Genomic DNA, 14,575 nt, shown 5'->3' with positions numbered 1-14,575 from the left:
GTTGTTTTCTTTGCGGTTTTGGAGTTGATTTTATAAACATAATGGTTGCCTCTCCAAATCTTTCGCGTAAAGAACAAAAAGTTGTACTAAGACTAAAGTCGTTGACGTCTTCCGATTCCCGCTTAGTCCATCCATTGACCTCCTGAAGTTCTCTTATGAAATGTCTCATTGATTCTTTTTTATGATTACTTATTTCGTTTTAGTACCAGTTTAAAACACTTTTCGATAAATCACAACATAAATTTCAATAACAGTCAGAAAACTCATCTATTTAGACCCTATTGCAGATTGTATAATGCAAACAATGATAATACAATGCCATATTATAATATATATTTTGGATAGTTGAAGATTTCTCCCAAATCAACAAATACGCTTATAGAGCGCAATTCACATTCATAAATTTTCAATCCGCAAACCTATTATAATGTACTCCCAATCAACAACAATTACAAGACTTACTAATATTAATATAATCATTAACCTTAGTTCTAGTACACAAATCATGTTGTTTATTGAAAACTGATCCCCTTTGAATCCATGTACAATACACGATCTTCAAAAATCATTGCACAAACAAAATATAGCCTATAATATAATATTGTTATATAATTGAGGCAGTTTCTTCTGAGCCAGTGACCCTGCCAATTCGTTTTTCTCTTCCTGATCAGTTTGAGCATTATTTTTTCTTCTACTCTTTCTAGCACAGCTTCATTTCTTGTTCTATCTGTCCATTTCACACGCTCCATTCTTCTCCATATCCACATTTCAAATGCTTCTTATCGCTTCTCTTCATTTCGTCGTAATGTCCATGTTTCTGTTCCATACAATGCCACATTTCACACAAAGCACTTTTACTAGTTTCTTCCTTAGTTCTTTTTCCAGACGTTCGCAGAAGGTCCTTTTTTTCTATTAAAAGCTTCCTTTCCTCATTGCTATCTTCCTTTTGACTTCCTGGCTGCAGCTCCTGTTACTGTTTATAATCCACCCAAGTAGTGAAGCTGTCCACTTGCTCTACTGCATCATCTAGAATTCGCAGGTTTACTTTTTCTAATGTTCTTTTGATAACCGTGGTCTTTGTCTTGTTTGTATTTATCTTCATCCCATACTGTTCACAGCTGTCATTTTTCACCAGTAGCATATCCCTTAGCATCGTTCTCCTCTTCTGCTCCTCTCAGACTCCAGACAAAACCATTTTCTTGTCTTAGCACTGAAGGTGTGCAGCTCAAGTGTAAGAAATGTATTTATTTGCATATACAAGAATAGTATTAACAAAATATATTCTTTGAAAATACTCCTGCTGTGATAAAAACGATGTCATTGGTTTTCCTTTGTGAATAGTCGCTTGTTTGGTTTTTTTACTTGGGAGTCTAAGCATAATAACCCCTCTGGCCAGCACAAGAAGGATCCGTGTTGAGTGGAGCGTTTCGGTACCACTGAAGCATGACACATGATGTGCCACCACACCCCAGTCGGCTGGCCGGGCACTCAACCGTCAACTGATGCTATGAATTTAATTAATCGTTATCTCTTTGCCGACAGGTGCTCTGGCATCTCGACATCTTCCGTCGCAGTTTCCGAGAGCTGTCTGGACATGCATGCATGGCCGAATCCTGTATCTTCTGCGCTCTGAAGGTGAGTACATATCTAGCACAGTATTAGGGGTAACAAGAGATTCTTTTATCACAAAAGAAAGAAAAGAGAAAAGTGTATTATATAAGGATAAAAAATGAATAAATTGAATGTCATTGACTCATGAAGATATACATCTCCCATTAAATCTCTCCGCAGTCAAGAGCAACACAACTTCGTTTTATCTTCAGTCCAGTGAGATGTGACAGTTGCTCTGACACCGAGGAGACTATCTGAATTCTCAGACGTTTCTCGTGCGCGCGCATCTAGCCTACTCGTATTTCACAGCTGGAGCCATTACGCTCTGTATTGCGAATTCTGGTGGCAGCTGGTCTGCAACCTTTGCGGTCACGGCAAGTGATTAATGTTTTTCCAGTCAGTTCTCTGTATTTAAACCGGAAAGTAACTCATCTAATACATTTTCGGTCTTACTAATAAAAACTCTATATACAGACGTTTAATTGTCTTATACAATAAGTAGCTCGTTTATACGTCGTGTGTAAATTCCTTACTAATAATCACTACATATACGTCGTGTATAACAGTATAACTGTTACACAGCTACGTCATAGTTTCGTCATTACTTCGTTACGAAAGGTAATAGAATATCTGAGGTTCTCTATTGCATCCGATAGAGCGCTCTAATGTGCCGTGTTAAATATCGACAGTACAACTGGCTCTAATCGATTACCATACTATATTTTGGTCAAAGAGTACAAGCTACAGCAATATTACTCTAATTATTCTATGCTCTTTGATTTGTTCTTCTGTGGTTACAAGGCAGCCATCATCATAAAATGACAGTCGATACGAACAGATGCTGGGTAACTTTCGGTGCTGGACCCCGGACTCATTTCACCGGCATTATCATCTTCATCTCATTCAGACGCTAAATAACCTTAGATGTTGATAAAGCGTCGTAAAATAACGTACTATAAAAAATATACGAACAGCATCGTGACTTCCTTTAGTTGATCGAGTGTTAGTTGAAATATCTCGTCTGCATCCGACTTTCTTATGTGCTTGATTTAAGTATTGTGATTTGATGTACTTCTGCGTACATTACAGTTAAAAATAGGCATTATCTATAAATTTATTGCATACACAATCCTTTCTAAGGCTCTAACACGGAAAGTATTGAGTTTGGTACCGAAATTACACGCCGAAGGTGTTGTGATGCATAACTTTTTGTGCCATCTGTACACGCGCCGAGCAAATTAATTCGGACTTGTGCTGGCTGCCAGGTACTTTGTATGTATGAAGCGTCTCGCTGAGGTCTTCGCCCGAGCTAGTGGAAGTGTTTTCCCGCCAAGCAGAGTTGTTTGGTTCAACCTGAACTTCTGATAGCATCGACCTTCGAAATAAGTGGCATCTTGACATCGCTGTGTAGTGGCTAGCACTTTATCCTCGTATATTGAGATATCGAGTTCGATTCTGATTATCGCAGAGTATGACGAGATTTTTGCGATTTCTCTAAGTGAATTTCGATATTAACCGGAACAACAGTTTGATTCCCAGTTCTGCGAAACGGGTTCTTTCGTGACGTCTGGTAGTACTGACGAAAATTCTAATAGTGGGTATTAGTGTCGAAGTCTACTATCATCTTACAAGTAAAAATGGTGTCAAAAAATATTGTCGTCTTATCTACTGCAACTCTCCCACTTAAGTTTCAGAACTACAATTCTCGCGACCACGACTAGAAAGTTTCAGTACTCTGAGGAAGCGAGCAGTACCATTTCGATTCAGGTTCTGAATTGCAAACTAGAAGTTCGAGAGTTCGATTCCCGATGGAATCTGTTGATCTATTCGTCCCTGTCTCACTATGACCTTTGATTTACTCAGCCTCTAACAGAAATGAATATCAGGGATATTTCCTTGGAAGTAAAGGCGACCAGCACGTAGGACTGATATCCTTACTGCTATTCAGTACAGATTACCTCGTGTAGTGGGAGGTTTATAGAGTTTCTAGATTGGGAATGGGAAATAAGGAACACTTTTCATTGATAGTTTCTTAAAAAAAACTCATAAACACACAAAAACATACACACATCTTTTATTGTTGTGTAAGAGGGGAATGTATTACGTATTAACTAATAAAATTAATCATATGATGATTTATACGTAATAATTATTTATTACACCGGCGTAGCTCAGGTGGAAGCGCGTTTACCTGCTGATCCACAGTTGCTCTCGGGCATGAGTTTGATTCCCGCTGATTACTTGGTTGGGTTTTCTGAGATTTTCTCCAACCTTAAGGGGTTTAGGTACAGCTTATAGCAGTAAAATTTTTGGAAATATTCAACATTTTTTTCCCCTCCATTACTGTATCTTGTACAATAATGAAAATTGGTATGTGTAAAACACTGTCCTGCTCTATTAAAAATATATTTTTACGATTTAAAAAATATTCATAGGCTATATATATATATATATATATATATATATATATATATATATATATATATTTCAAACTCCAAAATGTGCAGTGTTGAAGCGTTTCCCTCATAACTCACAAACTTGTTAACTTTTTTCATGTTCTCTCTCTTTTATTTTATTGCTGAAACTCATGTTTACAATATCATGCTCTTTCAACTATATTCCTTAATAAATATTTTTTTTTTATTTTGTGTTAGAAGGAAATACTGATATTTGACCATTTTGTAAAATGAGTTTATTTTTTATCGGACAATCTTTCGAAAATAGAGAAGCGATCTTGCATCATATTGTAGATGTGACATGCATTAATACATACAAAAAATGTCATCACAGAATGTTGGATAGTTGTTCAGTTACGTGGGAAACGCTTCAACACTGCACAATTAACTGAATTTTGAAAAAAAAAAAAAAATGTAAATATTTTTTTTAATCGTAAATATATATATATATATATATAGCAGGACAGTGTTTTACACATACTAATTTTCATTATTGTACAATATACAGTAATGGAGGAAAATAATGTTGAATATTTACAAAATTTTGCTGCCGTAAGTTGTACCTAACCTATTAAGGCGAATGTCAGGTAATCTAAGGCGAATCCTTGGCTTCGTCTAGGCAAATACCATCTCGTTATCACCAATTCCATCGACACTAAATAACAAGCGGTTAGCACGTCTAGCCGCGAAACCAGGTGGCCCGGGTTCGATTCCCGGTCGGGGCAAGTTACCTGGTTGAGGTTTTTTCCGGGGTTTTCCCTCAACCCAATATGAGCAAATGCTTGGTAACTTTCGGTGTTGGACCCCGGACTCATTTCACCGGCATTATCACCTTCATCTCATTCAGACGCTAAATAACCTAAGCTGTTGATAAAGCGTCGTAAAATAACCTACTGAAATAACAAGCGGTTGAAATAGCGTCATTAAATAACCAAGTAAAAATTACAGCATAAATGCCTGACTGTAAACGAGTGGACCCAGATTCAAATCCTGGTTGGGGCAAGTTACCTGGTTGAGTTTTTTTCGGAGTGTTTTCTCAATCCATGAAGAGCAAATGTTAGGTACCTTTCGGCGTTTTACTCTGAACTCATTTTGTTAGCTTTATTACCTTCATTTCACTCGGACGCTATATAACCATGGCAGTAGATAAAGCGTCGTAAAAAATCAATTAAAATGTGTCTTTCTTTTTATACACTCCTACATTGAAAAAGTATTTCCCACTTGAAGATGCCGTATTTCACTCTTTTTGTCTAACAAAATCGTCTTGTAAAAATTACTACAGTTTTCGTAATTGTTGAAGTATACACAAAGCTCATTTTTATAAGATTTGCAGTACTTCTGTTACTTTCATCTCTCCATTTTATAGCCATTACTGAAAATATTGTCTACGTAAATGCATTTTATTGGGAAAATGATTAGAATTAAAATATTTCACTATTTGTGCACCGATTAAAGCTACGTATAAAATAAGTTACACCCATATTTCTGGTACTGTAATACTATGCCGCCACTATCACTGTTTGAAATCTGACGTAGGTAGCATCACGATCAGAACTAATGAGAACTACGAGTGACATTTGAAAATTGAGAACGAAACATTTGGCATACGGTTCAAGACTCAAACCAGTCGCGGAATAAGAAGAACTAAAAGCTAAAACCGTATTGTTTCTAGTAAAACCCTTCATCTGGCAAACCTAGAGCCTCAACACCCCGTCATTCTAAGGGCTTTTATGACCTCTTAAGGGGTTAGGTACAGCTTACAGCAGTAAAATGTTTGGAAATATTCAACATTTTTTTCCTCCATTACTGTATCTTGTACAATAATGAAAATTGGTATGTGTAAAACACTCTCCTTCTGCTACATGGAAAACATATTTTTACGATTCAAAAAAATTATTTATATATATATATTTTTTTTCTTCCAAAATTCAAAATGGTGGCAGTTCACTGTGCAGTGATGAAGCATTTCCCTCATAACTCATAAACTTGTTAACTTTTTCATGTTCTCTCTCTTTTATTTTATTACTGAAACTCATGTTTACAATATCATGCTCTTTCAACTACATTCCTTAATGTTTTTTTTTATTTTGTGTTAGAAGAAAATACTGATATTTGACCATTTTTTAAAATGAATTTATTTTTTATCAGACAATCTAACAAAGGTAGAGACGTGATCTTGCATCATATTGTAGATATGACATGCATAAATACACACAAAAAATTTCATCACAGAATGTTGGATAGTTTTCGAGTTATGTGGGAAACGCTTCATCACTGCACTGTGAACTGAATTTAAAAAAAAAAAATGTAATTTTCTTTTCAAATCGTAACTTTTTTCTTTTCATATAGTAGAAGGCCAGTGTTTTACACATACTAATTTTCATTATTGCACAAGATACAGTAATGGAGGAAAAAAAGTTGAATATTTCCAGAATTTTACTGCTGTAAGCTATACCTAACCCCTTTGATAGGATAACTTTGATTTGCTCGCCAGATACCCTGAGAGATCCTATCTTAAGACTCGCTTTATCCGTTACGTATCACATAGGGTTTTCCAAGCATCGAACACAGATTACCTCGGGAACTGACTTCTTTAGAGCGTGTTCTTGCAATTGATCTATAAATAACATGTAGTGACGATTTTTAAATTATGAGAAGGCGTTTAACAAAGCGGAAAATCCCTCTGTAATAATTACATAATCCAGTGCATAAAAAACCCGTCAGATGGGCCCATATTGTCTTGTGGCAGTGACACGCATAGGAGCCACAAGACGGGTAACTTCGTGATGCTGCGATAGTAAGGAGCTGGACCAATCGAATCACGTCCCGCGTTATGATACAACCCGATGGCCTCGCTTGTGATTGGTCCGTGCGGTGAGTTCATTGTCTCTGAATCGCGAGATGCGGTCGTGATGTTTAGTCTTTATTTTGTTCTTTACGTCGTCTGGCACGAGTTGAACTCTCCTTACAAGGCGATGGGATTATCCCGTAGGAGGGATTGTGATTCATTTTTGGCGGGAAAGCGTCGTCGCGTCTTGATTTGGCGCGCAAAACCCGAGTAATGATTCAGCTATTACTCGAGATGCTGACTTGGACTCTTCATTTGTTTTTATTTGATTAATAATACTGATTATTAGCTGATGATGTCATAAAGAACTTGATTCATGGACTTTTATTTCCCTTACAGCTCGCCTCCAATCTTTATTCTTCGCATTAGGAAATCTTAAAATGTTGCGGTCTTCTGTCAGCCACCCTTGAGGCCCCCTGCTTCTGTCCAACAAATCGTACATCATCAATATTAGGTTTTATGCCCTGTTTATTTAAAATCGTTATAAATATGCTTTCTCATAACTTTAAAAACACCGACAAACAAGCATTTTGATGGGGACAGATAAAGTTATTTTTTTTCTTTCACCATGTTAATAATGTCAAAAAAGTAGGCCTACTTATATAAATTTAGGCACTCGACCACAGTTATGAGGCCGTAAAAATATAAGTTCCCAAGGGGCCGTTAAAAGAAAGAAAACACAATTTCACTAGACAAATTTATTGGAACAGACATAGTAATTCTGTAGTGCTCGGGAAAAGTGGCACAAGTCAAAAATGTAAATTTTACAGGAGAAGGAAAAAACTGTCTTCACACTGGTTTATGTCGATTTGATTTTCTTCTGTATGAATTATTCTAATGGGAGAAATACTTTTGTTTCTTTCCAAGGGAGCAGATGTTCCGTAAGTTGTCAATAAACCAATAAAAACTTTTTTTTTGGAAATTGACTTATGCCGCTTTTCCCAAGCATTGCAGATTGTTGAGCTATTTTTCAACATACTCTCCACCGGAATCGAGACATTTGTCATATCATGGGATCCACAGAGAGGTACAAACGGCTGTCAAACGCTGGTTCCGATTCCAGGCTTCTACGACACATGGATACAAAAATTGATCCCATGGTATGAAAAATGTCTCAGTTCCAGTGGAGGATGTGTTGACAAGTAGCGCAAAAATTCCTGTATCTGTTTCAGTAAATCTTTCAACAAAAGTATTTTTTAAATTACGTGCATCGAATAAAATGTTCAGCTTTATTGCCTGAGTGGTCCCTCCGACACTCGTATTTTCCAAGTGTAGGCGGAAGTGATCTCCCTCCAATATTTTATGGTAGTCAGCACCAATTCCTTTGTCCACTGAAAATTATACAGGGACATCATTTTATTTTTACTTCAATTTTTATTGTACCTGAGTTTTTGAATGTACTTCAGTCCCACCCCCTCTACTAGTGAACTTCCAACTGTTCTCCTCACAGAACCAAGCGTATACAGTCAAAGTCACCTTAAGGTCGTAGTAAACACAAACAGTATTGAGTTAGTCAGTATAGTACGTTCCAAAAATATGTTCGCGTTTTCCAGTGACGAAAGAGCTTTCAATATTGAATCATATTTTCGCACAGGTACTGTCGTCCGTTTGCCTATGTCGCATCACGATTTTTCTCACCTGCAACTGTTTAAAATAACTTAAATAAAAGTAATTAAATGTCACGTGATTTCCCCCCCTTTCTACGATCCTGCGACATAACCACTTAACAGTAGATAGCATGTCTTAGTAATGTTATCTTTGCGGGTCGGGCAGAAGTGAAGATTGAATTTACAGTACGTAAGATGCTCTGTTATATAGCAGGTATAGAATTATTTCAACATGAGTTACTAGTACGAAGGACGAAACTGGCAATTGGAATTAGATGCAATAATCTATAGTGCGACAATATGCACAAAAGAACTGAAGCCTGTATAGAAATGAATGGCCACCATTTTCACAAATGTGTTTAAATATCCATATTATGATTATTTTTCAATTTAACTTCATTCTCTATATTGTACGCTAATGTGCTGTAGGCAGTATAATATACACTGCATAATGAACACGTTCGCATGGATAACTCAGGTCGTGAGTAAAAACACTCATTGTTAATACTGTATTGTATTTTGATTAAACAAAAACCTAATGAAAATAATGAAATTCAAAATTACGATATTTCCTAGTTTACGTAAATGGATGAACTACTTTTCTTCCCTCCTATACATAATAAAGTGATTTGTTTGTATTTTACGCCAGTATCATCGAACTTCAATCGTGGAAGGGGTTTCCGGCTCTGAACCATTAATCCAAAGGTATAGCCAGGTTAATATTAAAAATTTTAGTAAAAATAAAATGATGTCCCTGTACTTTTCTTCCCTCCTATACATAGTAGAGTGAATTGTTTGCATTTTACGCCAGTATCATCGATCTCCAGTAGTGGATGGGGTAGCAAACGGTACTTTCGGTTCTCAACTGTCAATCCAAAGGTATAGCCAAGTTAATATTAGAAATGTTAGTAAAAATAAAATGATGTCACTGTACTTGTGAAGTCTTTGGAGTGTAAACTTTAATCCCCGAAGGTTTGCTAGCGATGAGTGTAATGCAAATTGATAGCAAATACTTGCACTGGTTTTCTAATATATATTGATAATATAGAGGAATAAGTATTGAAGTGTTAATGAGAAGATGAATAGAGTAAATTAGGGAGAAGAAAAGCAACATGGTAGTGAGACTAATAAGAGTTGGAGATAGTAAGTAAATAATAGGTAGGGTTTGATGTAATTGAGAGGGAAAATATGGGAAGTGAGGAGATAGAAAGTGAGTGCAAGTAGTGAGAGTGAACCGTAAAAGTTATCCAATAAAGTGAAAAAGTGATAAGTGAATGTAACAAGAATTATCAAGGATGTACACAAACATTAGAACATTGCAACAATAAATGAAACAAATAATATAATACGATAAAGTAGATGAGATAGTAGAAATATTAGTGAATACTATTCAGAGATAAAAAGGTTTTAACGATAAACATAGGGATAACAGTAATGGAAGATGACAATAATAGTAGTAGAGATGGAGGAGTAGATGTAGACGAGAATGTTTCTATATAAGAGTAAGGTAGACAGTATTGCTTAGTATTCGGGAATGGGATTGAGGGGAGATAAAGAAGGCTGAGAGTTGAAAATACTGTACATCAGAAAGGATGGAGGAAGAAATAGAAGTAGGGTTTAACTTTAGGTAATTGGAAGATATGGGGAGATATAGATGATAGGAGATATATAAAGGATATGTGATTGAATGTAAGCAAGGGAGTGGTGGACCGTATGCAGAAATGTGAGGGAAACCACTACCTGAAAGCCGTATGATGATAATAAATATAAATATGAAATATATATTGTAATTAGGGGAGAGTCGGGTATTATCGGACATCGGGTAATATCGGACAGTGCGTTTCTTTCATCTACCACCATATAGTAGCACCTGAATGACATTGTTACGTTTCTCTATGCGACATCACAGAAACGTAACCATGTCAATCAGGTACTATCATCGTGTGGTAGATGAAAGAAACTCACTGTCCGATACTACCCGACTCTCTCCTAAATTTGTCCCTCAGATAACTTGTCATGATGACATATTTAGATATGGAAAATATTCTACTAACTGTAGAATAAGACTATTTTGGCCATCAAATGTACATAGATAACTGGTCCTCGGTGAAGTGAAACGAAAAATCAAGGTCTTTTGAGGGTATCACGTCAGAACCACCGAGCCTGTGGTCAGTCAGTTTATCATCCCATCCCTCTCTACCCTTCCCCACCGTCCTGAAGTCTGCAGAGTCCTGTGTCTGTCTGTCTGGCTCCTAAAGCCGTCGCAGTGCGATCCAATTTAAATCAGATCTTACACAACGAGCCCGCCGCTGCTGCTCACTTTCTCCACAGCCCGGCGTGACTGAGCCCACCTCCTTTGTTATGTTACACAACTTCATCTGGAAACGAGATTTGGCAACGTGATGCTGTCAGGGACAATCGTAATGTAATTCAATCCGTTCGTCAGTCTTACTTGCACGCCAATACATGTGGCAGTATTTTAGCTATATACAGAGCTAGGGCGTTAGTGCACCAACTCCAAAGAGCACTGAAACAATACTACTTTAAAATGTCTAGTGTCCACACCTGTGGAGTAACGGTCAGCGCGTCTGGCTGTAAAACCAGGTGGCCCGGGTTCGAATCCCGGTCGGGGCAAGTTACCTGGTTCAGGTTTTTTCCGGGGTTTTCCCTCAACCCAATACGAGCAAATGCTGGGTAACTTTCGGTGTTGGACCGCGGACTCATTTCACCGGCATTATCACCTTCATTTCATTCAGACGCTAAATAACCTAGATGTTGATACAGCATCGTAAAATAACCCAATAAAAAAGTCTAGTATCGGATTCTTATGTAATTACATATTATATTCCTTTCAACCTAACCGTACATAAATAACAAATCTTTGCGAATCTTGTAATTACCATCAATATATTAAAATTTGATACTACATATTTTTACATATTTACTCCACATTACATGTTATGCCTTGGTATTACATAAATCTGCATATTGTAGGGGGTTTATTCATTTTTACTTCTCTAAAAAGGGGGAAAAAAACTTCTTCTGGGGAAGTTTACAATTTGAAATACACAGATTTAAAAACCCTTCTTACCTACCCAAGAAAAGATATATTTCGGGACGAAACATAACGTCCTTAGTTCCAGGAAGTAATAGAGGCAATCACTCCATACCGCCCACTGTAAATATGAGTGAACAAAAGGCGACCTTTCTCATACAATTACCTTGTATTGTAAAAATCACTCTGAAAGTAGCGTTGTCTTCATGCGGTGGAGTGGGACGAGGACGACATGATTTGTCTGGAAGTATAATTGTTTTGCACACGTCATAACAAGCCGTGCCCATGGAAAACCTGTGTCAAGTCTGACATGAGCCGCAATAAAGTAGCCGACGTTTGAAAAGAAGCTGGAGTAAAGGAATAAAGTGGAAAGAAGTTGAAAGATTAAAATAAATAGATTTTCAGGTTATTGCTTGACCTCTTTATTTTAAATTTAGTAGACCTATACGGAAGTGGGATTTTCCGAGCAATTATTAAGCATGGTTCTCGGCTGGAATAATCCTACTTTTCTGAATGAGACAGGAATGTCACTTTTCAAACGACAGTTTGTAAATGCGTGTAGTTTGAGGTTTTAGTAGGTACTTTGTTTCTTTACAAGGAGCAGCTAAAATGCATGTGTCCCACATCTCTTCTTATTTTCTCCTAATCCAGTAAAGCGAAACAGTGCTTGCAGTACTGTTGTCATTCATTTCATTCAGTTCTCTACTTTTAGTACTTACAGTATAAAGTGCAAGTGAGTTTATCTACTGCTTTTAACTAACTAAAATGGCCCCAGTATATTCAACCCTAACGACAAAAATAAAATCATGGATTGCGATGGACGAAACTTTCACTACAAATGGAAAAATAGTACAGTAATATGACAAGTGTGCGATAAAAAAAGTCGGGTGCTCTATGAAATCACAACTGGAGAGTCTTACCTTTCCTGTCAGATATTGATATTAAATATTTTCATGATTTTACATATTTTGAAACATATTCAGTTTATTTTTCTTACATAAATATGTACATATTTCACACCTTGATATTACATAAAAATCCGGTCCCTGATCATCACCTTTTACTTTTCTTTCTTACTTTTTAAATACGCACAGCAATTTGATTTTATTTGTCTGCTTTCCACCTGGCTCCTCTGAGTTGAATTTCTTTCCATTCTGCAAGATCTGATGTCGTGCCACCGGAAACATAACGGCTTATACAGTATTTAACAATTAAGTGCGCGGTGAGATACGAGGCCTATATGTTAATTACGGTATCCCCTCTCACCCAATTTAGGCCGAGTGAATTGTACTCGATTCGCTTAGCAATATTTTGGATTCGGAACAACGCTCGATGCAAACAAAAGGATTTATGTTGCTACAGCCTCGTTGGAAAGAAGATATCGCGTCACGAGAGTATGAAAAACTGTTTGAACACGGCTGTGAACGGTACTTGTCTGCAGTGAACCCAGTCAGGTACGACATAGAGCAACAGCGACATACAGCTTCTACCAAAAGTTTAAGGACATCCCTTCAAAAGTAATGTTTCATTCCTGACTTTCATTATGAATGAATGCATAGCCCGGTAATGTCCCGTGTAGGGCAAAGGCCTCCTAAGAAAGGGGTGGCTCGATGTAACTTACTTGGTGAGCCATTCCAAGTAAGACTTGTGGCACTCTGATATATATCACTGACACTAACTTTCCTCTTACAAACTGTTTACACTTTAGATTGTACAATGTTCACTTCACTTACATTTATTATTAAGCTGCGGATTTATGCCTACATGCCTATTTTAATCCTTAACCTGAAGGCGGAAGATTTTAGGTTACATATCCATTTTAAAGCATTGTGAGTATTATATGCGAATTCTATAGTGCCTATAATTACCTATTTCACTAGTAAATGCCTATTTGCCTATAAATGCCTAAATGTTGCCAAAATATTCGTATTATATATTATAGGCCTACTTGAATTTACTGACCATTCTATCGATATTTTTTAAATCTGTAATTTGTTTCTTTTTTATCTAGCAGAGGGAAGTGATATAGAACTATCGATAATTCTGTGTGTTAAGTTTTACTACCACCAGAGCGCGGAGAAATCAAATAATTTAAAATCAACCAATAGGAAAAAATGTATTTCGAAAGCGCATGAATCATTGTGGTAGTTGACTAGGGTAGTTGTTTTAAACTGTAGGCTATATCCGTCTTGTGAGTTTGTGAATTGAGTATGAAGTTGAGTTTTCTGCTGTAATACGTGAAGTATACCGTGGAGATATGCCAGAGCAAAAGTCATCAGAAGCACTGATTGGAAAATACATTGACATTACTGCGTCCCCACTGGTTTGGTCCCCAACTGAGATTGGATCCCTGAAGTATTGCCCCATCACTTCATGCGAAGTGGAAGGGAGTTTCTCCCAATTTAAGAACATTCTTACAGACAACAGACATCAGTTCTTATTACAACATTTGGACGAATATTTAATTTTTCACTGCCATAATGACATTCCTATTGAAAGTGTGTATTATGCTACGCTATGATCGTGTTAGCCATTAAGAATTAGAAATTTGTTAGTGCCTTTTTAAATGCGTATTTTGCCTGCCTATTTCATGTGTTTTCAGTGCCTAAAAATCCGCAGCTTGCTTATTATACTTATGTGAAAACCCCTGACCTTCATAGAGGGTACAAATGGCTTTGGAAAATGACTGATGGTGACAACAGCGAATAGGGATTATAAAGAATGGACACTTCGCGTCGGTACCTTTGATGTAGCCGGACCGATTTCAATGACCTTCAAGCCAGCTAGAGCGTCAGATTCTGCTTTCTCCCTAGAGTTGGCGCTGACATCACACCAGCTAGCAGTCGACACAGCGGAAATATAACACATACAATTAATACATCTAGGTACATTATGTACTCAAATAAAATAAGTTGGATCCATAAAATAATAAATCCTTCATTAACTGTAATGTCTAGACTCTAGAGTGCCTTTATAATGAGAGTTGAGACGTTGACCC

At 36.9% G+C, this 14,575-nt stretch overlaps 1 protein-coding gene across 2 annotated transcripts in view; it reads left to right on the top strand.

Annotated features, from left to right (window-relative positions):
• Positions 1–14,575, top strand: part of ec (echinus) — a 419,892-nt gene that overhangs the window by 319,859 nt on the left and 85,458 nt on the right. For both annotated transcript variants that reach the window (XM_069829354.1, XM_069829355.1), the window contains one exon: positions 1,543–1,635. In XM_069829354.1, the coding sequence (XP_069685455.1) occupies positions 1,543–1,635 (93 nt within the window). The remainder of the gene's footprint in view (positions 1–1,542; positions 1,636–14,575) is intronic.

The sequence above is a fragment of the Periplaneta americana genome, chromosome 6 (assembly GCF_040183065.1).
Source record: "Periplaneta americana isolate PAMFEO1 chromosome 6, P.americana_PAMFEO1_priV1, whole genome shotgun sequence".
NCBI classification, from domain to species: domain Eukaryota; kingdom Metazoa; phylum Arthropoda; class Insecta; order Blattodea; family Blattidae; genus Periplaneta; species Periplaneta americana.
Note: the sequence above shows the minus strand (reverse complement) of the source record. Positions and strands in the feature narration are given on the sequence as shown.